This window comes from Carassius auratus, chromosome 7, assembly GCF_003368295.1.
Source record: "Carassius auratus strain Wakin chromosome 7, ASM336829v1, whole genome shotgun sequence".
Lineage (NCBI taxonomy): Eukaryota > Metazoa > Chordata > Actinopteri > Cypriniformes > Cyprinidae > Carassius > Carassius auratus.
The window spans coordinates 24,432,194-24,456,404 of record NC_039249.1 but is presented as its reverse complement, the minus strand read 5'-3'; the positions used below and the strand labels follow the sequence as shown (position 1 = coordinate 24,456,404).

The 24,211-nt window shown below is 39.5% G+C and overlaps 2 protein-coding genes across 2 annotated transcripts in view; one reads left to right on the top strand and one right to left on the bottom strand.

Annotated features, from left to right (window-relative positions):
• The window catches only part of LOC113106275 (microtubule-associated protein 1A-like), a 1,143,919-nt gene that overhangs the window by 123,097 nt on the left and 996,611 nt on the right, over window positions 1-24,211 (bottom strand).
• Window positions 4,542-24,211, top strand: part of LOC113106281 (protocadherin-7-like) — a 114,271-nt gene continuing 94,601 nt past the window's right edge. The window contains 2 exon segments of the mRNA XM_026268028.1: window positions 4,542-8,182; window positions 8,185-8,540. Coding sequence (XP_026123813.1) covers window positions 5,455-8,182; window positions 8,185-8,540 — 3,084 coding nt within the window. The 5' untranslated portion in view covers window positions 4,542-5,454.

Here is a 24,211-nt window from a genome sequence, read left to right as displayed (position 1 = left end):
TTCCCCTCGGTGTCACAGTAATGAGCAATAAAACTAATTTATTGCACTCTGTTAGTGAGGCTTTATTTCAAGCACACTTAAGCTCCAGAGTTTAAACCCATCCAGCACATGAATATATATATTTTAAATTTAATAATTTATTTGAGAGTCTTCCCAGTTTTCCCTAAAATTCATTTATAAGTCAGGATAAAGTGTGTTACTCAAGGTCACATTTCAGTGACACTGTTTTCATTCTGTCTTCTCATTCTCATTCTACAAAAAAAAAAAATAATAATAATAATAAAAAAAAAAAAAAAAACTATTCAAACATTTTTTAGTGAATTAAAAAACATTTACTGAACTAGAATCGGAAATGTTCTCTGAAATGTTTCTGTTGATAGGAATGTCAAGAACTGTTGAACATTTTATTCAGTTTTTTTTTTTTTATTATTATTATTATTTTTTCCATTGGAACTGATTGTGTTCTTTTTTATGTTGTAGTCTCAGGATCCTAACACTTTATTCTCTTTATGCTTGGGGTTGGTGACAGGATCTTTACACCCATGTGATGCATTTTTATTTTTGGTATTGGTTTTGGTGTCAGGACATGGATGCTCATTCTCCACGTTTGTACACTTCACATTTGTTAAATTCCCTTGCCATGTGCTCTTGTCAGTATTTTTTGAGCATGTCTTACGGTGGTTCTTTTGCCACATGCTCTTGTGGCACGTTTGGCATGAGCACTTGGTTTCTATATGTTATGTGCGCTCAAATCTGCAGTTTTAAAAAATAAAGTTGCTTGACGATGCCATAAAATAACCTTTATATAACCTTTTATGTGTCTGAAATATTAAACAGTTATACAATATGTACAACATCAATATAGATCATTATGTATATCCTTTATTCTTTAAATGTAAAAAGTACGACATTGACCAATTAGCCATTCACATGCACTAAATGTGAATTTACATTAGAACACATTTTATAGTGTTGTTTCTTACAAACAGACAAAAGGTGTCTAGCTGTTTCATAAAAAGCAAGTGTAACGTTACTACTAAAAAATCTATTTGTACTTTACATAGGTGGTCAACAACAATGTCTCTTAACTCAGCAGAAGCAACATACAGGTTCTAGTGGTTTCATTTTGCTGGCCTGCGGAGATAAGACTAGTGCTGCTTTTCTACAAAGTCCAAACTATCGACAGGTGTAAGTTACTGCCCACACACCTCATCTAACTACACTGCAGTAAACAAAAGGGGAAAGACACAGAGGAGTGTGGGTGTGTTTGTTGCTGGGAGGATTGTTATGGTTGTTTGGCAAAGCACATGACAGATCCAAGATAAAAATGAAGCTTTCATGTGGAACGACGCTCAACTAATTATTTTCCAATCAGCCAGTTGATGATCCCATTCGAAATGTCCACAAGATATCATATCAGTTCCATTAAAGCCGTTATGTTGAAACAAATGCTTTTCCATAGTTGCCACCTTTCATTTGAAGCTAAACTTTTAACGGCGCAGTGGAAGTGACTGACTAATTACAACAAAGTTGTTGCTGAGCAGGTATGGAAATGTTCTCAGCCCTGTTAGAGGTTTGTTACCTTTTGTATGCATTGTGAAAACGTTAATCAACTGCAATGCACGGTCCAAAACACCTGATTCAACCTGTGTCACTCTAGATTAGCTGTAGCCTTTACAATCAGTGCATAAAACCTCCTCGGAGCAGTTTCCATCACATTTGTAAAAGTTGCTGTGACACCTTTCAGTGGCACCTCTGCAATGTAATGTGTGGAAGCGGAGTTATTCTTGTCACATGTTCTCACTACCGCTCTCACTCTCTGAGATTTGCCACTTTATTATCAATCATACACAGATATGGTTCTGTTTTTTTTTTCTGCACCCCCCCCCTTCGCCTTCTTATTGTCTTATTCAAAACTAAAAACTGTTAACTCCTCCTAAACAACAAAATTACTCATGGATGTATAATGTAGATTCTTCATTGATAAATTAATTCATTTATTTGCTTCCTCACAGTAATAGTGATCTCTAATTATTCAAACCAGGCTCACTAAACGGAAGTGACTGTACTGTAAATTCACCCGTTGCCAAAATTGTATACCTTATTCTTTGTATTTCAGAGCATACAAAAATAATTGTATCATATGTTTTTGTTCTGAGTTGCATGTATATAGTAAAGCCATCTATAACAATGTGTAAACCTCTGCTTATACCTTTTAATTATACAAACGTTTAAACACATACATAGACTGCATACAGTCTTCATCATTTTCACTCTTGGGTGCACTGTACCTGGCCATGTTAAATAACCTGATGTATAAACAGTCATAGACAGGAAGCCCAGAACATTTCCCAGACTTGCTTACAGAAGTGCTGATTCATTTCTGTGGTGATTTTTTTCTATGATGTATTTCTGTAATATTTAATTATGTATGACTATCCAGTAAAATGTCTATCCTTGTCAGTTTGTTTTGACTCGCAACCAATGTTTGCTGAAACTATTTTGCCCATACTTGGCAGATAGCATCATTTTTAGAGTGATTTTCTAGACACGTTCAATAATTTAGTGGTTTGTTATTTATTTATTTTGACTAATGGACCGGCATAGACTTTTTGGCATAACTGGACCTATCTTAGGTGTCTAAAAACACATTATTGAAATGACCTTAAAATAGTATGCATTCCAAAGCCCTTTTAGAATAATAATATTGTTGTCCAATGTCTCTTAAAATAACAGTAAGCCTAATTCCATCAGAGTATCACTCCTATGTGCTGCAAATTGTTTTAATTGTCCACTTTACATGTTTTAAGGTGTGTTGGATTCAATATAGGCAATGAAGGTCATGTGGGTGAACTGGACCCTATATACAAAAGAATATTGAAAAATCTATTTTAACCTGAAACATCCACCTGAGAGGAGCCTAGAAATTAACGACTCTATATTAAAAAGTTGACCTCTTAACGTCCGTGCACTCCACACTAAAAAGGGTAACACCCTCTAGTGGCTTTTGAAAGCACTCATTTCAAATGTCATTAACGTCCTAATGAGTGACAGTACTTTTAAATGAGAAACGGACTGCAGGGAATATGAGTGAAAATGGTGCCTGAATTTGACTCGCAAATTGAAAGAGAGTAAGATAGACTAAAGCTTATGCAGATATATCAGGAAAACCCCGCTTTATACATACTATAACTCCACCTCAACATATATGCAGTAGGCAAATGAATAATTTACTCAGTATAATTTTTAAGAGGACAACAGAGGGCGCTGTGTAGCGACATTTGGCGCAGTGCTCACGTTATGGAGAGCTGGGCTTCCTTCTGCAGGCGGCAGCTCTCTGGTCCAGTCACCGCGCGCTGGGGCTACAGTCAGTTTAGCCCTCTCAGTCACTTTTTGGATTGGCAAAACTCGCACACATATTCCCTGAAACCCGCCCCTCTAAAGTTGTGTGTGTGGGGGGTTGGGGTGTATAGTTAGAAATACCTAAGTGTTTGTAGATTCAGTGCATTACTCTATGGGTCCAAATGGGAACGCGGAGGGTACTAACTAAAATAAGTATATAAATCGTAGCTGTGCATTTGATGGTCTCCATTAGGGTTCTGGTCACGGAGAGTCATAGCACTCGCTCTCTCACTCCTTCACAGCGGTGAGTCAACCGAGCGTCGCTGTCCGTGGTGCCTTTTCTGCGCAAAATGCCCATAACAGATGGAGAAGAATGGCTGTTAAGTAGTAGAGGACCTCACCGCGTACACACACGTGACGAAGAAAAAATCTCACCATTAACGAACACACACATTGATATTCTAACAGACCGGGAAGCCACGAGGGGCATCGAAACCGAGATGATCTGGGGCGCACGGACTGGAATAATGAATAGAGTACTGTTGGGATGCGCGGAGCAAGAAGGAGTGCAAACAAAATGATGAATTTATTTTCACAGTCCTATAGAATAATGCTATATTATGGAATTATGGATTTAATGGCGAATGCATTGCAACATATGTTTATTAAAACAGAAGTCTATGAAACTGCACAATTTATAAGACAGGATATCCCAGTTAAAACATGAGTGTAACACGCATTCTTAAAAGTACGCATTTACCATGCACAATTTACAAACATAATACAAATGTATGTTTTCCCAAAGTCAGACTTAATCCAAAATATGCTAAATAGACATATTTACGCATACGCTCAAATAAGTCTTGTTTGAAAAGGATGTAACCATAGCAACAATTCCGTTACGCTCAATATCGCGCAATGCATCGACAAAACATAACTCCTGTCATTATTCATCACTTTAAGATAGATTTGTACAGCGTAAACATATTTGAAACATCTTAATGATAGCTGACGGTAACCAGTTCTGATTTGCGCGACACCAGCCTCAGCAGAAATGTAATTCCCTTTAAAATGTCAAACCCCTTTTGGAAAGCATTTGGTATTTCGCACGCTGAACCTCCAACAGTCTCCAAATGCTCATTTCTGGAGAATACATTATTTATAGACTATTTCGCCATAAAATGCCCCTGCGAACCAAAAAAGAAGAGACCCTCCTCAAACAGTAAAACTAAGCGATCAAGTTGAGCTTTGTTTGTCGCACAGGGAGCGCAGCGCGAAGGGGGTGGAGAGAGAGAGAGATAGAGAGAGCGAGAGAGAGAGATTCGCGCGCAGAGTGCGGCAGATACACACGCGCTTCTGCTGCAGGTGAGAGGCGCGCGCTGGACAGAAGGACCGTCCTCGCGCTGGACTTTTAATATCACATTCCTAGCATCTCTGCCAGGATTATAACTCCGTTGTTGTTCAGTTTTGCATTTTGCCTTAACGCTGAACGACACAGTGGCACTGCGGAGATTTTTTTTTTTTTTTTTCGTTCTCTGGTGCAAGTGAGAACTATTAGACGCCGAGTGGACTGGAGAAATCTTGTGCGCGCGGCACGGCACACGGAGAGGGAAGATCATTTGCGGTTCATATCCGTAGCATAAGAAGTTCTGATATTTCAGTTTCTATTCCATATAATGGGATATCATCCAGAGCGGAGAGCTCGTATCTGGGAAGACTGGATTTAAAACCTTATAAATTGATTGCGCAACGGATTGAAGATCTGGCTTCGCTTCCTTTAATGAAAAGACCCGGCGATGTCAAGCCATGGCAAACAAGGAGTAGTCTCAGCAAGTAATTTATGGCAAGTTTATTTCAAGCTTAATGTTGAATGAATTTGTAAAGACTTTCTGTCAGTGCTGTGCATATTTTTTGAGGGAGAGCGAGATTCTAGTCTGAGAGAGAGGGAAAGACAACAGATATGCGCTATTCTGTTTGGTAACCACAGAGGGGTATCCGGTTGTGAAAACACATGCTGTGAGAAAACAAGCGCTTTAACACGAGCGAGAGGAAGGTGAAAAAGCTGTTAAACAAAATTAACGTACAGTTTTGCTGGGAAACCCGCGACGAGCAATGAGGACTACAGGCATTGTGGACTATTTAAGCTACTGCTTTCTTATTCTGCAGCTGCTGAGTCAGCCCGCAGCCAAGCAAGTGCTCCGGTACCGCCTGGCTGAGGAGGGTCCTGCCGATGTCCGTGTGGGCAATGTAGCCGCGGACCTTGGCATCACGGCTGGCATGGATGTGACTTTCACCTTAGAATCCGGCTCCGAGTACTTCAAAATCGATAACATGACCGGAGATCTGAGCACGAACGAGCGGCGGATAGACCGCGAAAAGCTGCCGCAGTGTCAAATGATTTTTGATGAGAACGAATGTTTTATAGATTTCGAAGTGTCCGTGATAGGACCCGCGCAGAGCTGGGTTGATCTCTTCGAGGGGAAAGTGATTATTTTAGACATAAACGACAACACGCCGTCTTTCCCCTCACCTGTTCTGACGCTCTCCGTTGAGGAGAACAGACCCATTGGCACACTTTATCTCTTGCCCACGGCCACCGACAGAGATTTCGGTCGGAATGGAATTGAGCGATACGAGTTGATTCAGGACAACGGCGAGAGCTCTGTCAGGAGGATCGGCACTTCCGGCACCGGCAGTGTTGACGCTCACATGGGCAAGCGGAGGTTTGACGAGGGGGCGAGCCGTAGCAGCGTCTTTGAACTTCAAGTTGCTGACACAACAGACGGCGAGAAGCAGCCGCAGCTAATTATCAAAGGAGCGCTGGACAGAGAGCAGCGCGACTCTTATGAGCTGACTCTGCGAGTTAGAGATGGGGGCGACCCCCCACGCTCCTCTCAAGCCATCCTTAGGGTAATGATCACTGATGTAAATGATAACACCCCACGCTTTGAAAAGAGCGTCTATGAGGCAGACCTGCCTGAAAACAGCTCCCCAGGTGCCCCCATTCTCCAGCTGAAAGCGGGCGACACCGATGTTGGTGTGAATGGACAGATTGAATATGTTTTCGGAGCAGCCACAGAGTCGGTGCGACGACTGCTGCGTCTCGACGAGAGCACTGGCTGGCTCAGTGTTTTGCACAGAATTGACCGCGAAGACGTGAGCCAGCTTCGCTTCACAGTCATGGCACGTGATCGTGGCCAGCCCCCTAAGACTGACAAGGCGACAGTGATCATCAACATCAAAGATGAAAACGACAACGTCCCCAATATCGACATCCGGAAAATCGGACGCATTTTTCTCAAAGACGGTGTGGCTAATGTGGCAGAGGATGTGATTGTCGATACACCCATCGCTCTGGTCCAAGTGTCAGACCGAGATAAAGGGCCGAACGGTATAGTGACATGCACCGTGGTGGGAGATGTTCCGTTCCAGCTCAAACCTGCTAGTGAGGTTGAGGGTGAAATGAATAAAAAGAAGTACTTTCTCCATACGTCAGCACCACTTGATTTTGAAGCAGTGCAGGAGTATAATGTGGTCATTGTTGCTGTTGACTCTGGGAGCCCTAGCCTCTCTAGCAACAATTCACTGATCGTCAAAGTGGGGGATATGAATGACAATCCACCAGTTTTTACCAAAAGCACAGTGGAAGTTTCATTTCCTGAAAACAATGCTCCTGGTGAGCGTGTTGTCACAGTAGTGGCCTTAGATGCAGACAGTGGCAAAAATGCAGAAATCTCCTACTCCCTGGACTCCTCTGTGAACGGAATATTTTCCATCGATGCAGACACAGGTGACATCCGTGTCAACACCATACTTGACAGGGAACAGACGGAACGATATGAGTTCAAAGTTATCGCCAAAGACAAAGGCATGCCTGTTCTGCAGGGCTCGGCCACTGTGGTAGTCCTGGTGGCAGATAAAAATGACAATGAGCCAAAGTTCATGCAGGATGTGTTCACTTTCTATATACAGGAAAACCTGCAACCCAACAGCCCTGTTGGCATGATAACGGTCATGGATGCCGACAAAGGACCAAATGCAGACATGAGTCTATACATTGAGCAACAGGAAGATATTTTCTCCATTGACAACAACACAGGTACCATATTCTCAAACATGGCTTTTGACCGTGAGCAAAAAAACACATATTCATTCCGTGTCAAAGCTGTTGATGGAGGCGATCCGCCCCGGTCAGCTACAGCCACGGTGTCCCTCTCTGTAATGGATGTAAATGACAATCCCCCCACTGTCACTTTTCCAATGAATAGCTCATACACGCTGCTTCCTCCTTCAAGCAACATAAGGACGGTGGTCAGGACTGTCTCAGCTGCTGATACTGACACAGGTATTAATGCTAACCTCAGCTACAGAATAGTGGGTGGCAATCCATTTAAGTTGTTTGAAATTGATGCATGGACTGGGGTTATCTTGTTAGTTGGCAAACTAGAGCAAAAACATTTTGGCCTTCATCGACTAGTTGTGCAAGTGAATGACAGTGGGGTTCCGTCACAAAGCACCACCACGTTGGTCCACATCTACGTCAACGAAACGCTTTCCAACTCCACTATTGTAGAGGCGCAAGTTGCCAAAAGTCTCGGTACGCCACTCAATGCTGACATTGCAGGAGACCCCAACTATGACTTGGGAAAGCAACGACTGAGCATCGCCATAGGAGTTGTGTCAGGCATCATGACGGTGATTCTTATCATCCTGGTGGTCGTCATGGCCCGCTACTGCCGTCCCAAGAACAAGAACGGCTATGAGGCTGGAAAGAAAGATCATGAAGATTTCTTCACTCCTCAGCAACATGATAAAGGCAAGAAACCCAAGAAAGACAAGAATAAGAAAAGTCTAAACAGCTTTTATACAGCAGCATCGTCACCGTTGAGGCATCCAAGCCAAATGGGCAGCGCTACGATGGCGTTAACGAGAAACTGTCGGACAGTCCGGGAATGGGCCGCTATCGCTCCGTCAATGGTGGCCCAGGAAGCCCAGATCTTGCCCGCCATTACAAATCCAGCTCACCCCTGCCAACCGTTCAGCTGCACCCTCAGTCTCCAACGGCAGGAAAAAAGCACCAGGCTGTTCAGGACCTGCCGCCGGCCAACACATTCGTCGGCACTGGAGATAACATATCCATCGGATCAGACCACTGTTCTGAGTACAGTAGCCAAACCATTAACAAGTACAACAAACAGGTAAGAACAATATCTTTTTAATCTGATATCAATCATATTTTTTTATACTTGAATCTTCAAGCTTTATCTGAGTGCCTATAAACACCAACACTATTCAGCCTACACTGTAATACCATCATACTGTATATATGTATTTTTAGCCTATGCTTCTGTTTCTCTGTATCGACCCGCTTCGCTTCAGAGTGCCATTTAGATGTAATGCTAAAAGCGACATGAAGGCATTCTTCAGTCAGGGATATCATATCCGCCAGGCCACCTTGGGTGCCGAGGCCACGCTGTGGACACATTGGCACGTCTTTTAGAGTAGTTGTAGGGCAGATGCGGGTGTCAGCGTTGATGACCTTTGTCTGCGTGTGTGCGTCTGAAGATTGAATGCGATCACATATGGCTCTGGTTCACATCTATTCCGTCTCAGCAGTAGGTTTGCGTCAGGAGCGTGACCCAACCTCTTTTATCAAAACATGCCTCTTTCTTTCTCTTTCTGGGAGGAAGGCAGGATAGAGGAGGGGTGAGTGAGATGAAGCAGAGGGAGAAAAGCTTGAAAAAGGTGGAATGTTAGTTGTGGTGTCATGTTTGAGTGTGCTTATCCGAACAGACTGGGAACATCTGGGCGGGAGGTCAGATTTAACATTCCTGTGCACTTGTGTGTCTGGACCAATTCAGTGACCTAGCAGTGAAATCTGGCCTCCTCTCTCTCTCTCTCTCTCTCTCTCTCTCTCTCTGTCTCCCGTGCTGTAATCCCTCATTCTCTTTTCTTTCTTTCTTTTTTTTTTTTTTTTACTCCATACCTCTCCTATAGTCTCCTTGTTGTTTGTGTCATTATTTAAAGCATAAAATGCCCTTTGTTACAGCGGCCATGTAATGGCTTTGTAAATTCATAGGCACACGTTTGAAATAATAAACTCATATCATTATTGTTCCCTGTACTGTGGAGTGCTCCGCTGCTAGGTGAGGTTAATTCAAAATGAAGTCAGCCCTATCATTGTCCAGATTTGCCAGGAAAAGAACACTTGCCCTGTCGTTTCATGTGTTTTCTAAGGTGGTTAATGCATTATTGATTCCTATCTAACATGGTGTAAGTAGTGTCCTCTCTTGCATTCCAGAACAATGCCCTTTCTAAACACAAGCCACAAGCTAGCCTTCTCTCTCTTACGCATCCTCACTCATTTTATAATATTTTCTTCCTTACAAATCTACCCTGGTTTGTGCTTTTTCCCCCCTCCTCTGTGTATTTAGAAACACCTACTCTCATCTCTGCATTTTTTTTTATGCCTGCTGCTTCTTTCCAGTATCCCACTTGTTTCTCTTTTCTCATTCTAGCTTTTTTTTTTTTTTTTTTTTTTTGGCTCCTTGCACAGTTTCCCTTTTTTTTCTGTTGACAACTCTGTCCTGTCTCTCTTTCATCTCTCCTCTTTCTCCTACCCTCTTGAACAGCCCTCTGATGTGCTGTGTTTAGGCGTCTGCACTTCTCTGCGAAAGGAGTACTGTTGCCCATGTTTCTTTCGGACATCTCATGCATATTTAAACACAGCCTCCATTTGCTGCCCCGGCACATGTATTGTGTGTCCAAGTACTCTGTGTAGATAATTATTTATTTGCTTTTTATTTGAAAGCTGCAGTGCTTTGTACGAGCCTTCCATTTGTTTGTCCATTCAAATGTAGCTGACTTTCACAGGGTTCTGAGCAAAAGAGTTCTATACTATTACCAGTTTGCAATTACAGCGTCCTTGGCATGAAGCGAGATCAAGTCCAGCGTCATTACGTACGTCCCCGCTGACAATTTAAGAGGGGCTCTTTAGATGCTTTATTGAGCGTTATCAGGAGTAGCCAACATGCCCTCGCAAAATCCCATTAAGATAGCATAATAGTCTATATCAAATACTTTATAAAGAGAAGTCATTAGAATTTCATTTTTGAGCCTAATATGATTCCAGCTTGGATTTAATGGTAGATTTTTTTTTTTTTTTTACTTTTATGATGACCTTCTTATTTTTCCTTTTAATTCTTTTTATCCATCTTTACCTTCCTCCCCAATCTCTTTCATTCTCTGTCACTCATCATGAAGGGAAAATGTGCCAGGCACATTCACAATGGACTCGAGCGACTAATTCACTGAATCACTGATTTGATGAGTGTCATACTGCTGTAAGGTTTAATTACAGCTGTGTGATAGGGATGTAATTGTGATTATTTAGGTTGATTAATAGAATTTGTGTTTATTTATTAATATATTGATTTCTATTTTATGTGTGGGGGGGGAGGTATGGGGGTGCAGAGAGGGCACTCTTTTACATGTACAGATTCAACAGTTGCATGCTTCTTGTTCACCACCACAAGAAATTTACTGCAAGTCTGCAAGTAAATGCAAGTCAAAATGTTGCCATGGTTATCATAATGTCAGTCATCGCTACTTTGTCAGTCACACAAAGAATTATAATTTAGTAAAATCACTCCACTACCACTCATGAAACATTAGCAGCATGAGAAAATACAACTTTCTGTATATATACACAGAAAGTGAGTAACTCCCTTTATAATCTCTGAAGCTGTTAAGCACTTCAGTTTTGCTGTCTTGCAAAAACTTATTATACACAAAAACATTATAATAAATAAAGCTGACTATATTACATAAGTATTATTATTTAGATCATGTCCACACCTTGTTTGCTATAATGAGAGGATTTGAGAAAGTGTAGATCTCAATAGGTGAGCTCGCTATGAACAAAACTGAGGGGTTTATTCAAAATGGTGATTGATTGAAACACTTTTGATTGGTTATTCTATTCATCCAGACAACAGCAATGCTTTTGACACTGCAAAAACACATTTTGTAGTAACCTTTGATGCCACACGGGTGATAAAAAACACACACAGACACACACACACACACACACACACACACACACACATTTATTTATTTATTTATTTATTTATTTATTTTCATTTTTATTTTTATAAAAACAGAGCACAATTTAAGATATTTTGGATGAAAACCGGGAGGCTTGAGACTGTCCCATAGACTGCCAAGTAAATTACACTGTCAAGGTCCAGAAAAGAATGAAACACATGTTCAGAAAAGTCCATCTGCCATCAGTGTTTCAACCGTAATGTTGTGAAACAACAAGAATACTTTTTGTATGTGAATAAAACAAAAATAGCATCTTTATTCAACAATTCCTTTTTCAATGCTTTTCAAACTTTTCTGGACCTTGACAGTGTAACTTACTTGGTAGTCTACGGGACAGTCTCAAGCCTCCCGGTTTTCATCCAAAATATATTAAATAGTGTTCCAAAGACAAACAACATGGGGGTAAGTAATTAATGACAACATTTTCATTTTGGGGTGAAGTGTCCCTTTAAGTTTCAAAGCAGGTCACATGACATAATCATTCTCTGGACTAGATGTACTGGCCCATGCGTAGCGTATAAATTAATGATGGAGAACATACACTGCTATTAATAATGGTGTCTTGTTGTAGCTGACTGGAAATACCTAGTTTTTTGGACAAGATTAATTTTCTCGTTACAGTACAACTCCCACTGGTGAAGTCATCCATGAAAACTACCTGTGTTTTTCTCCTTGTGAAAAGGCCTGGCTTTTTTTTTTTTTTTTTTTTTTTTGATCGTGTTTGATTTCAGCTCTTGTGGTCTGACATCTGAGATGCTCTCTCTTTTCCCCTTCCTCTCTCCTTTTTCTGTCCAGTGGAGGAAAGGGTAAAAGAGACAGGAACTAGAAAGAGGGCCCTGTTAACAGGCTAGAGAAAGGTCTCTACTGTTCTCGGTGTTAGTGTGTGTATGTGTGTGTGTGTGTGTGTTTGTGAGTGTTGAGCGGGATTGAGTGCAGTGGCCTCATAAATGTGTGGTCTGGTTTCATGTTACCTACATCCCCCTAATCTCCTTACACACAGAAACTCAGGCACACACACATAAACACTGTCTTCTGTCTTGAAGCAGAAACTACACCACGTTGTTTGCCCCAGACAGGTAACCGGACAACCCTAGTGTTTCCATGTCTCACTGCACATAGGACATTTAAGATGTCGTTAATTTACCTTAATGCAAGTGAGAGATGCCACCTTCCTGCTAGCCAGAAAGGTAATATTTCAAGGCGTTTCATAGCATCTAATGCTTTTCTTCGGCATTCTCTGAAAATAATTAAACTGGTTGTTTACCGTTAGTAAGTGTTTTCAACTACTGGTTTAATGTTTTGTTGCATTACATATTCAGTTTGTCTGAATGCTGCTAATGTCTCTGATGGGAGAGAATTATTTCCTTTATTCCTTTCTGTCTCCTTTATAGAATTCTTCTCACTCAGCTCTATTAAGATGCAGGGGTGAAATTTACTTAAAAAAGGCTGTATCCAGAATTGTTCGCGTTTTAAACCAGCGAACACTGATATATTCAGTCTTTAATCATTCCCCATGATTCAGTAACACTCTAGGATCAGTGGCGACTAAATGCAGTCGAACAGCATGAGTGTCATTCACTGATGAAACGGATTCTGGCCTATTTTGTACAAACAGGGCTGGGGTTATAACACCCTTTTAATTCTGAGTCAAGATCAACATTTGAATCAAATATCTGACAGTCACTGGCTTTTTTTGAGAGTGTAAAATGGTTTGGTTTGTACTAATCCATCTCCATATTTAGTCTTGTCTGAGGGTATTGCTGAGATTTGTAAAGCTTTTTGAGGTCGTTGTGGCTTATTTGTTGTGGTTTCAGCCTTTACGATGCTTTCCATATTGCATGTGCTTTACATACATGTATTTGGCGGACCAAAGCATCACTCATGTTGGACATGTGCAAGCAATAAAAAAACACGGCCATGCAAATGCGATCACTTGGCTGTTTATGGGTATTTGTGTGTGTACTTCTGGAACTAACCTTGTATTGCTGCTCGCAAAACATCCACGCAAATTACAGAAGCTTATTTTCATTAAATACAAAGTGCTTTTGCGAGTTAAAAGGTACAAATGGGTTAAGCGCGTACATGTATCCAACATTTAAATTATACAATTTTTGTAGTGTATTAATTGTAAATATTGCATTTGATCTATTTACAGTTAAAAAAAAAAAAAAATGTTTGTTAAGAGACTTGAGGATAAACCTTCAATCGATGAAGCAATCAAGCTGCATTTACAAGCAGCCGTATATTCTATTCATCACAATACAGAGGCGTAAAATTAACTACACGCCATCATCGTCACGTCACATTAAATAACACGCCATGCGATGGCACGGAATTGCTGGGTAATGGAGACCAGGACAGAATTAGATCAGCTGCAGGCTTGATTGGTGTGTTATTAGGGAGAGCTTGTCAGCTTAACTCCAGCACTGAATGGCCAACGCTGACCAAATCTGTCACAGGTACAGATGTGACTCAAGACAGCGCACACACGTGGTTGTGGCTCCCATTAGGAGATAAAGAGAATGAGAGACTTTTGAAATTGATGCATATGCAAAAATTAAACCCTTTACTACAGTGGTGACAAACAATATTAGAACACTAGTATTTTCACCAGCTAGTAAGTTACGTATTTCTTTTTTTTTGATGTAGTGTGTCAATAAGGAAATATCATTTTGCATTTCCAAATATTCATTTTGTCATTAATTGTAATAATCCAGTGAGATTTTAGATTGCGCAAGGAGACTGACAACAGCCAGTCACTCCTTGAAAGCTGAACAACACAGATCATCTTTGGAAAATAGAGGCCACATCTTCATTTGCATGCACAGGTCAACATTTTATTTGTGCCCAGACACGGGCGTATGTAAAACAGTACATGTAAATGACCTGTGAAACTTTAGCCAGAAATACGAAAGCTCTATTTGATACAGCACAAGGCCAAGTTAACAGAGAAAACAGTTTAAAAATACAGTTCCGTTTTTTAAAAATCATCTTCTTCTCGGAGCGCAGTTGTAGCGATTTCACTTGACCTTTTACAAGTAGTACTGCGACGTCTCTTTGATTTCTTTTTTCTTCCTTCTGTTACTGTAAGTAATCTATCCTTTCAGCTGCCCGTTGACAGCATGATGTAGCTTGAGCGTGCCTGCAGTCTCTCTCATTCTCTTTCATTCTTCGCCTCTCTTTCTTTTTCTCAGTCCCTCTGTCGCCCTGCTTCTCTCTTTATTCTCTATTATATTCTCTCTCATAGTCTCTTGTTCCTCAATCTTCATGTGAATAGTCTTGATTGAAGCTACGGAGATGCACTTGTAACATTTATCATGCTAAAATGATGAAAGCGACAGTTGCGGGTGGAATAGAAGCGACGGGGCCGAAGAGAAAGGGAAAAAGTGAGATCATCTCTTGATTGGTTGCTGCTGTGCTGATTGTAAGTGCCGGTGTCATCACCGTGTGCGCTTAACCCCAATCTGTACTTCAATTCTGACGTTGTCCAAACTCACAGAGTGCACTGGATTATGATTCGCGCACACACACACACATACACGTATGTTACAACTGTAGTGTAATAGTGCTTTGATTTTTTTTTTCTTTCTCTGTTATCTGCCTTTCGTTTGTGTGTGTGTGTGTGTCTGTCAGCATAAGAGTTTATTAAAGAAATAAGCCATGAGAGGCTGTGTATTACAGTGATTTTTTACTACAGTTAAAGAGTGTGTTTAGGCAGAATGCGAAGTGGAAAGCCCTCTAACTGTGGTGAAATCACTATAATGCACATCCTGGAATGGCTTATTGCTTTCATAAAGTGAAAACAGCAGCAAAACAAATAGATAATAGTTAACAGTATATATATATATATATATATATATATATATATATATATATATATATATATATATATATATATATATATATATATATATATATTTTTTTTTTTTTTTTTTTTTTTATTATATTTTTTTTAATTCTTTTTTTTTTTTTATGTTTACAGTGACCAAGCAATGGTGAATTAATATAAAATTCAACTGAACTGAAAATTCTGCTTTTAACAGTGACTTTGAGCGAGGCTCATCCAGTCAGAATTTAGTCACGTTTTACGTCATTGAGGTTCTGAAATGCCAGCTTACCTCTATTCCCTCTCTGGCTGTTTTCAGGTCAGAGGAAGTGAGCATATGCGTTGGTTTGACTCGGCATGTGCATCTGTTGTTTTGTGTATATTTGTGTAATTGTTTTCACAGCCGCGACCCTGTCTGTTTTTAAGTGGTGCTTGTAAAAAAGCACAACCACTTAGCATTGTTCCAAACTAACACAGGGGAATAGTTCACTGTCAACACAAAGAATGCAAACAGGGATTGGATGGTTAAAATGGCTCTTTTGCTTGTTTTAACAGGACTATATTCATATTCACAGCCTGATGTGGTCTGGTGTGTGCATCTTGGCAGATTTGCAACCCATTTTACTTATGCAATGTGATGTGTTTCTAGAGGGCGGGATTTGATTTAGCTATCAGGATCGTGAAAAGTGGTCTTTATGACAGGGGTTGGAGTAGTGACATCATCTATAAGCTGATGTCGCAAATCCCTATTACGTTTTAACCCTTTCCTTTCTAAGTGAAATTTTGACATTAAGATCAGAAACATCTAGTAAGAAAGTAAATATTGTCAGTTTTGATTATTTTTACATTTTAAAATGATTAAGGATATTGCATGTTACCTATTGCTTATAGAAGAAGATTTTTTTTTTTTTTTTTTCTTAATCTACCCCCTCAGAAAAAGTTTGCATCCTTTATCATGGTTCTCACAGTCTTGGAAACCTAGGTATATTATAGCCTGATTGTAAAAGTGTGATTTCTACACCTGTAAAAGACATGTAAATTAATCAAATTTTAAAGAACAATAGGCAATTTTCTAATTAATATACACATTTCCAGTTATTCCGAGCTCTCTCTCTCTCTCTCTCTCTCTCTCTCTCTCTCTCTCTCTCTCTCTCTCTCTCTCTCTCTCTCTCTCTATATATATATAGATGCCTAGATGCCTGAAGTCATGAAATGTAATTATATTAATTCCATTTTGGGTTTTTGAATACTGTTGGAGACAAAAATGCTGAGGACCGTTGGTCTATGGTTTCTACGTGCTCATCCATGCAGTGGGGATATTTGTGTTTCTTTGTGTGTGGGAGAAAAAAAAAAAAAATAATTATCTAAGTTTTCAGGGCGTATCAGGCCAAGTGTTTGTGTTTGTGTTTGAGCATGTGCTTGTTGAGCAAGTCTCAAGTCTGTTGAGGAACTCCAATGAAATTGCCATGCTAGTTCTTCATGAAGGAATAAGGATACACAGTATACAAGTGTACATTTCTGGGTGACACCATAACATACTCTATCATCAAATACCACCGCTGCTGTCTAATCAAAATGTGCTTCAGCCAAATGGATAGATGTTTATTGGCTGCAATAATGCACACCAAGAATGACTGACAACTTCATTCCGCAATGAAACATCTGCGTGTGTTGAGATTTAAGACTTGTAATATCATTTTCCAAATCCAGATGGTTTTAAGAGACATAACCCATATCTGTCACCAACAGGCACAAAGTCAGACGCACATACCTGAAAGCACGCACACGATCCACCTCCAGCCATTTATTTGTCTTTTTAAACATTTGCTCTTCTCCAGTGTAAAGCACACGAGCGTGAGGGTCTGAAATATTAAGTGAGTTGTGATCTCTTGACTGCATAAGTGGAGATTAAACACTGGGGCCAGTATAAATAATGCACAAAGTCTTACATATTTGTGTAAAAGAGACTCCTCCTCATCACCGCGATCTCATTGGTATGGAGAAGAGATGCTGGCTGAAGTCAAATGGATTCAAACGGAATGGAATAAGAAGTGGAAAGAACTGACGGTAGTCTACCAATAGCCTTCCATTTCTTTTGCCACAGTGTCATTCCACAAGCCGCAAAAAGAGATTACTACTGTGTGTGTGTGTGTGTGTGTGTCCAGACCGTTCCCAAATGAGATTATGTGTGTGTGTGAGGCAGGAGAGGGAAGGTTCAGTGGCCATCCATCAAGTTGTGGGAGAGCTGTGTGGTATTGCATCTCAGGAGCAAGAGCAAGGCCAAGGTGCTCTCTGTGTGTGTATGGGAACGTGTTTGTGCGTTCGTATTGGAGAGAGAGAAAATGTGCTGCAACAGGGGCCTCTACGGTTCAGCCATTCCATCACAAGAACACTGTCACTTAGCTACATGCGAGGAAAGGTGTTTGTGCGCGCTCGTGTGTGTGTGTGTGATTCTCGATAGATCTTGGAAAATATGAAAGCTGCAGACACAGAAAGCGTAAGAAAACAGATATAAGAAAACTGAAATAGTCTTGGTGGCTATGAATATCAAAGAAAAATCTCATTGTCTTTGTGTTTTAGTAGCGTGCCCAGGTTTTTAATGCTATTTTTTGGCCTGAGCGTGCATTCTCATCACAAAACATAATCCAGAATGCTCGAAAGCTGCAAAAATATTCATTATCACATGCCACCTCACCCGGCTAGCCGGGAAGCTTTATATCGATGAGAGGCCACCAAAGAGAGACCAGGCTATTAGTGCTGGCCAATAAATCTTGTCAGTGCACGGAATGCAGGGCGGCCTTTGAAAAATGAAGGTCACGCTCAGGAGTTTATGAGAGCCTGTTATAAAATCAGCTGAATTATGGAGTCCCCTGAGCCTTTTCAGTCATGTTAATTTCAGACGCTGTGATCTGGTGTCCTCCCTCACTTGCCATAGAAGGGAATAAGACGGGTGATTAGGTGAATTATATTGTGATTTAAGGTGGGTTATGCCATGAAAGTGTGCTTGTTCACTCTGTGAATAATGATCTGGGTGTCAAAGTGTGTGTGTATGTCCCATATTAGGGTTGTGTTAGACTTTTAGTTTGCAAAAAACCTGTCCCCCTGAACTAGTCCAAATAAATTCAATCTATTAAACTTTAAAATCAAATTTTGACTTATAACATGAGGGGAAAAATAAATTAAATTAAATATGTAAATGAAAAAAAAATAGTGAAAAAAAAAATAAATAAAAAAAAATAAATAAAATAAACAAGTTTTAAAATGTGGCGCCAACAACTGGCTTCTTATGACTTCAGGATGTAATAATTGCTTAGGTCATAAATATGAATTAGGTTGCACTGTAACCTGTCCATTCTTGTGACCTAATTAATATTCATGAGTCAGGGCTTCTCCATAGTATTGGCAAATTCATTCAGACATACGTCAATCTGAAAGGTTATCTCACTAAAATTGAAATTCAATATTGTATTACATTTTATAATCTCGTTCTGTTTTTATTAATATTGTAAACTCATATATCATAATTTTCATCTCCAACGTAATCTGTTCTTTTCATTATTTTTTTATCTGTAATGTCCACAGTTTGCTATCAAATTACAATTAGCGATACAATATATAAACTGTGTAAATAGTTAATTGTAAACAGCACACTGATTGGAATTAACGCAAGTTAAATACAATGTTCTTGGCACAGTTCCCCCATAATCATTATATTTGTTCAATTACGGTGCACAAATGAACATGTCATATTTCATCCTTGCACCTGTCAGAACATGCTAACTCTAATGAGCAGTGCGCCGAATGTTGCTCAACTATTAAGCACTGTTCTCTAGGGATGAGCGCTCTCTCATTTCTTTAATTGATTTTGTCTTTCTGAAAATTTTGTGGGTCTGTGGATAAATGTTTGATCAAACACGTCGTTTGTAAATCGTTTGTAATAAAATAATATGCAAAAAAGGATATTTATTTTTAAACATTGAGTGTGAAAATTGTTACGTTTTATCAATGTATTACATGTTAAAGAAAGAAAGAGATCCCAAACTTAATATATAGTTTACTTGTGTCTATACCTAGAATGTGTCATAAAAACAAATCAAGTATATGACTTTTAATATCAGTGGACTAGTTTAGTCAATGCACGCAAAACAAGAACCTGTCCCCCTGGATTTGTTGCCCCTGAACAGAGACATGGAAACAGAGAAGAGAAAAACCTAGAAGAGGCAGGCAAACTCCTCTCTAATAAAGTCTTTTATGGGCAGAAAACAATTCCTCTGCAAGGATTGGGTCTATGGCCATTTAATTTTCACCAGCTAGATTTATAGAGTCTACCTGAGCTCTCTACAGAGATACTATCCTGAATTAAAACCTGGGAAAGGGGACTGAGATATAAAAAGAGAGAAATCGTTCTATCTTTTCCTCTTCCCAGTCCTCTCATATATTCTCAAAGCAGCTCCTGTAATCACTAGGTTGTGTATGTCCGGTCATTCGACCCCTGTGATCTCGAATTCCCAGACCTGCTCGACTGCAGCAGCCCCGCCAATATAATAACAGGTCCGGAGTGCCAAGTCTTGAGTTCCCCTTGTTTTTTACTGTGGGACGTGGGGAAATAATCAAGGCTTCCTCCGAGACTCGTCTCTAATCCATTTACTCCAGAGGTGGGGGTCACAGCAACACTTGGACACTACAACCCATTGAAAATTACAGGCCAGGCTTTGGACGGCGAGAAGGGCCGGAGGGGAACAGACAAGACCTCAGCTTCACAGGTGCCAGAGAATGCCATCCCACCCTCGGCTCGTGTTTGCTATCGGCCTATTAGCCAGTTGCTAAATGAAATCCGTCATGGACAACAACAACACAATCCGTCAGAGTAACGCATACATTCGAAAACATTCAGCCATACTGGCACAAGAACAGAAGATTAGTTAAGTCGAAGAAAAAAAAAAAACATGGCTTTCTTTTCTTACTGAGAAATTCATTTTTTAATAAGCAATTATTACATTCATTTTAAATGTATTACAGAGCTATAAAAAATAGGACTATTAAAAGAAAGGTACATGATTTCTATTGTATAATGGTGGCTACACTCACCCATCTCGAACTACACGTAATATAGTCTATAATAGATGACACAGTAATGGGCTATTCCCAAAAACCTCCCGCTAGTTATTAAACCCATAGTCCTTCTGCACTAGTATGGAGAACACTTAAAAAGAATTGGAGCAGTTTTAAGAGAACTCAAGACAGACCCTCATTTTCATGCCTCACACAGTGTGTGTGAGGAGAGATTATGAGCTCATGCTGCTACACAAGAGGAACACCTCCTACCTTTAGCATATACCTAAAAGATTTGCAGTATGCTGCCTTATTATTCTCCAAAATCCTTTTGAAAGACTCTTTCTCACTCTCTTTCCCCTTCCCCTTTGAACTGAGGACCATCAACAACATTGTGATATTTTTTTTTTATTTTTTTATTTTTTATATCTATTGTAAAATACCACAGTATCTGTATTTAAATTATTTGGTTTGGTGGGAACGGCTAGCTTTAAACTGATGTATGTATGCTAATCTAGAATTTATGGGTTTCAAATGCCATCTAGTTTCTATAGTAATGGAATGTCACTACTTCAGCATGTCTTTCACCACCCCCTCGAAAGACCACCAAACATATTACACTGAAAGAGACTTAACATCCGCTATTGATTCTCAATGGAGACCTGAAAAGTCGTATTTAATGTTTCTTTAAAATGACTTCTTAGTCTTTACTATGTTAGTCATATATACGTTAGTCGTATGTCTTACACACACACACACACACACACACACACTTATATATATATATATTTATATGTGTCATTAGGTAATTCACATTTGTTCACAATAGATTAACAAACAGTAATATATACAAATGAAAGTGTGTAATTATTTAACAGAAAATGTAGATATTGGTATATGTAGAAAGCGATGTTAACCCAGATTAAGTAAGTACTGTAAAAATGCTGTTCATGTTAGCTAATGAATTAAAAGTGTGAATTGAAACTTGTTAACATGCTGACAGCTGTTAAAAGGTCCGTCCAACGGCTCTACAAATTTGCAGCTAGTCACTAAGCAATGTAGAAGTCTAATAAGAGCATTACATTGTCAAACATATTCTGTTTGCAGTGTGAGAAAATCGTGTTCATTTTGTTCTCCACCTGCCCCTCAGCAGCGGTGGCCAAAGACATGGGAGGGCCAGTAGCTGATGTTTGTGACAAATCTTTTCAGTGTCTCACACAGTGTGCTGTCCATTTAGGAGGCCCTCCTCAGGAGTGCTTTTCAAGACTACTGATAATTTGTGTCTTTTGCTTTGGAGATCACTCAATTCAGTGGATTCAATTAACCGTGAGTGAGGGGCACGCTGGCTTTTACTACGCCGGCACATAACTCAGCCGAGCACTTGCAGACCCGGCTAGCTTTGTAGCTCTTGGCACACAACACCAACTTTGCTAGCCAGCATTGTTTTTCTTTCTTTTACGTTGTTATCTCAGAGAGACAGAACAAGGGAGAAGAAAAAGAGAGTTTCAAGGGCCATACATCTCAAAGGTGTCCTGGATATGCTTCAAAGTAGCATTAAACAATACCACGAAACATGAAATACAAGCTGTGTTGTGAAAAAAAAAAGAAAAATGGCTTCAAAGGGGCCCCAGTACCAAAGCATGAAATGACAAAAGTCTTTTTTTTTCTTTTTTTAATAATACTAATCAAATAAATAAATAAATAATAATAATAATAATGTGGCTAATACCCCCCAAAATTATTTCCTTAGTGAAAAATAAACATGAAAACATGTATTTGAAATACATTTATTTAATGTTAAGCATATTATAATTACATTTACATGTTTACATGCTTAATATAAATACCCTGCAACTGTAATTTTAGTATAGCACACTGGTATACTTAACTGGAACAATTCACTTAATACAGTAGAACTGTGTGGAAGTACTGCTGAAGTCCAACTAAAGATACACTGAAGTGATTGTGCTAAAGAGGAACTATCAATGTATACTTAAGGTACACTTGAAATATCTTGCATTTAAAGGATGATATTATTCAAAGATCATACAATCTTCAGCAATAGTGACACTAAAACACATTTTAGGCCTTGTACACGCGTAATATTCCAAATACTGTAAAGTTGAATTATAAACTTTATAACCATAAGTCTCGAGCTGTATGTCCGTATAAATATGTAATATGTGAATAGACTTGAACTAAACTAAATAAATGTATTATAAAAATGTAACTTTTTTATCTATTTATTTATTTGCAGTTGTAAATTATTTATATCTTGAAATAGGTTCCTGAAATACAAGCTTGGTCACCAGGCTTCAGAAATGTTGTCTATCCTCATTCAAATCCGTAGAACATGCTGTTCCGTGCCTATAGATGGTAAATAGATGCTTGAGGGTGTTCCCAAAATGGCCACCAATTGGACCAAATTGCCTTAAACGGACATTAGTTCTGGTAAACTGTATTTGCAAAAGAGAAATATGATATTGTTTAGTTCTCAGTTTGCTGTAGGGTAAATAAAAGTTCAAGCAGATGTAAGTTATGCGTGTTTGTTTAGGTGATTTGGTGGAATTGATTTAAATATTTATCCTAACATCAAGTGTACATGTGTATGTGTGTGTTTCTAGATGCCTTAAACAGACTTTTGTGAAATGACAAGTATGAAAGCAACGAAAAGCTTTGGGTATTAATAATTGCACCCCCCCCCCCCACACACACACACACATATAAACATACGCACATACTCACAAACATGCTGTGTGCCTGTAAACACTTAGAAACAGACTAATGGGAGGCCTTTTCTTTTTCTGTAAAAATCTGTCGATGCAACTGTTGAACACAAACACCCTCCATATGCTTCCATCGAGTGTGCATTGTTAAAAATCCTCTCTTCTCTGAATGTTCTCTCTTTTTTGTCTTCCCTTAGAGCCATTCCCTTGTTTCTCTTCTCCACTCAGTCAAAAAAGTTTGGTGAAAGTGCAGGAGTTTGGTTAGTGAATATAGACAGATCCGAAGGGAGATGAATGGGTGGGAAGAGAGTAATTCTGAATAGAAGCACTGTGAGCCTGGATAGTGCAAACTGTCCAGACGACTGTAGGGCAGTTCGGTGGTGCTGCTCTCAGGGTCTGGACCTCAACTCATGCAAATGGAAAAAGAAAAAGTACACAGGCTGAAAGGCCACTGGAATATTACATTTAATAAGGAATTTCTTAAAGTTGTTAAAGTAATAGTTGATTTGCATATGCCGATATTAGTAATTGTAATTAATTTGATATATTGTGCAATTTAGGATCTTTACATTCAGTTTGGCTCAACATTTTAGTGTATGTGTGTGTGTGCATTTCTGGGCGAATCTGCACGTGGCATCACACGTTGACACAGACCACGATATTCACTGCAATCTTATGTCAACAGCAATAGCAGCATCCACCAAAATAACACTGACAATGGCATGCAACGAATGCGTATGTGCGAGCATGTGTGTGTCTCTGTGTCTGTCTTAGGCAGATGTACTAAAAGAACTGACAGATTTGAAAAATAGGCAAACAGGAGCTGCTGGGAGCTTCCTCAGGGCCTTTGCGTTTTCAGTCCGGGTGTGAATATAAGAGGAAGGAGTGTGAAAAAAATAAAGAAATAAAAAAAACATGGGAGACATGTTCAAACTCTTAGATTGCACACTTTCTCGTTCTTTATCAACGTGTCTTTCTCTCTTTGACTCTGTTCTATCATCTCTCTCTCTCTCTCTCTCTCTCTCTCTCTCTCTCTCTCTCTCTCTCTCTCTCTCTCTCTCTGGGCTTGTTGGAAGTTTAGTCCAACTTTAGTCCAATGATATTTTAATAAAGGAAATCAATATAGACAGTGTGTGTACAGTATAATAAAAAACATAAT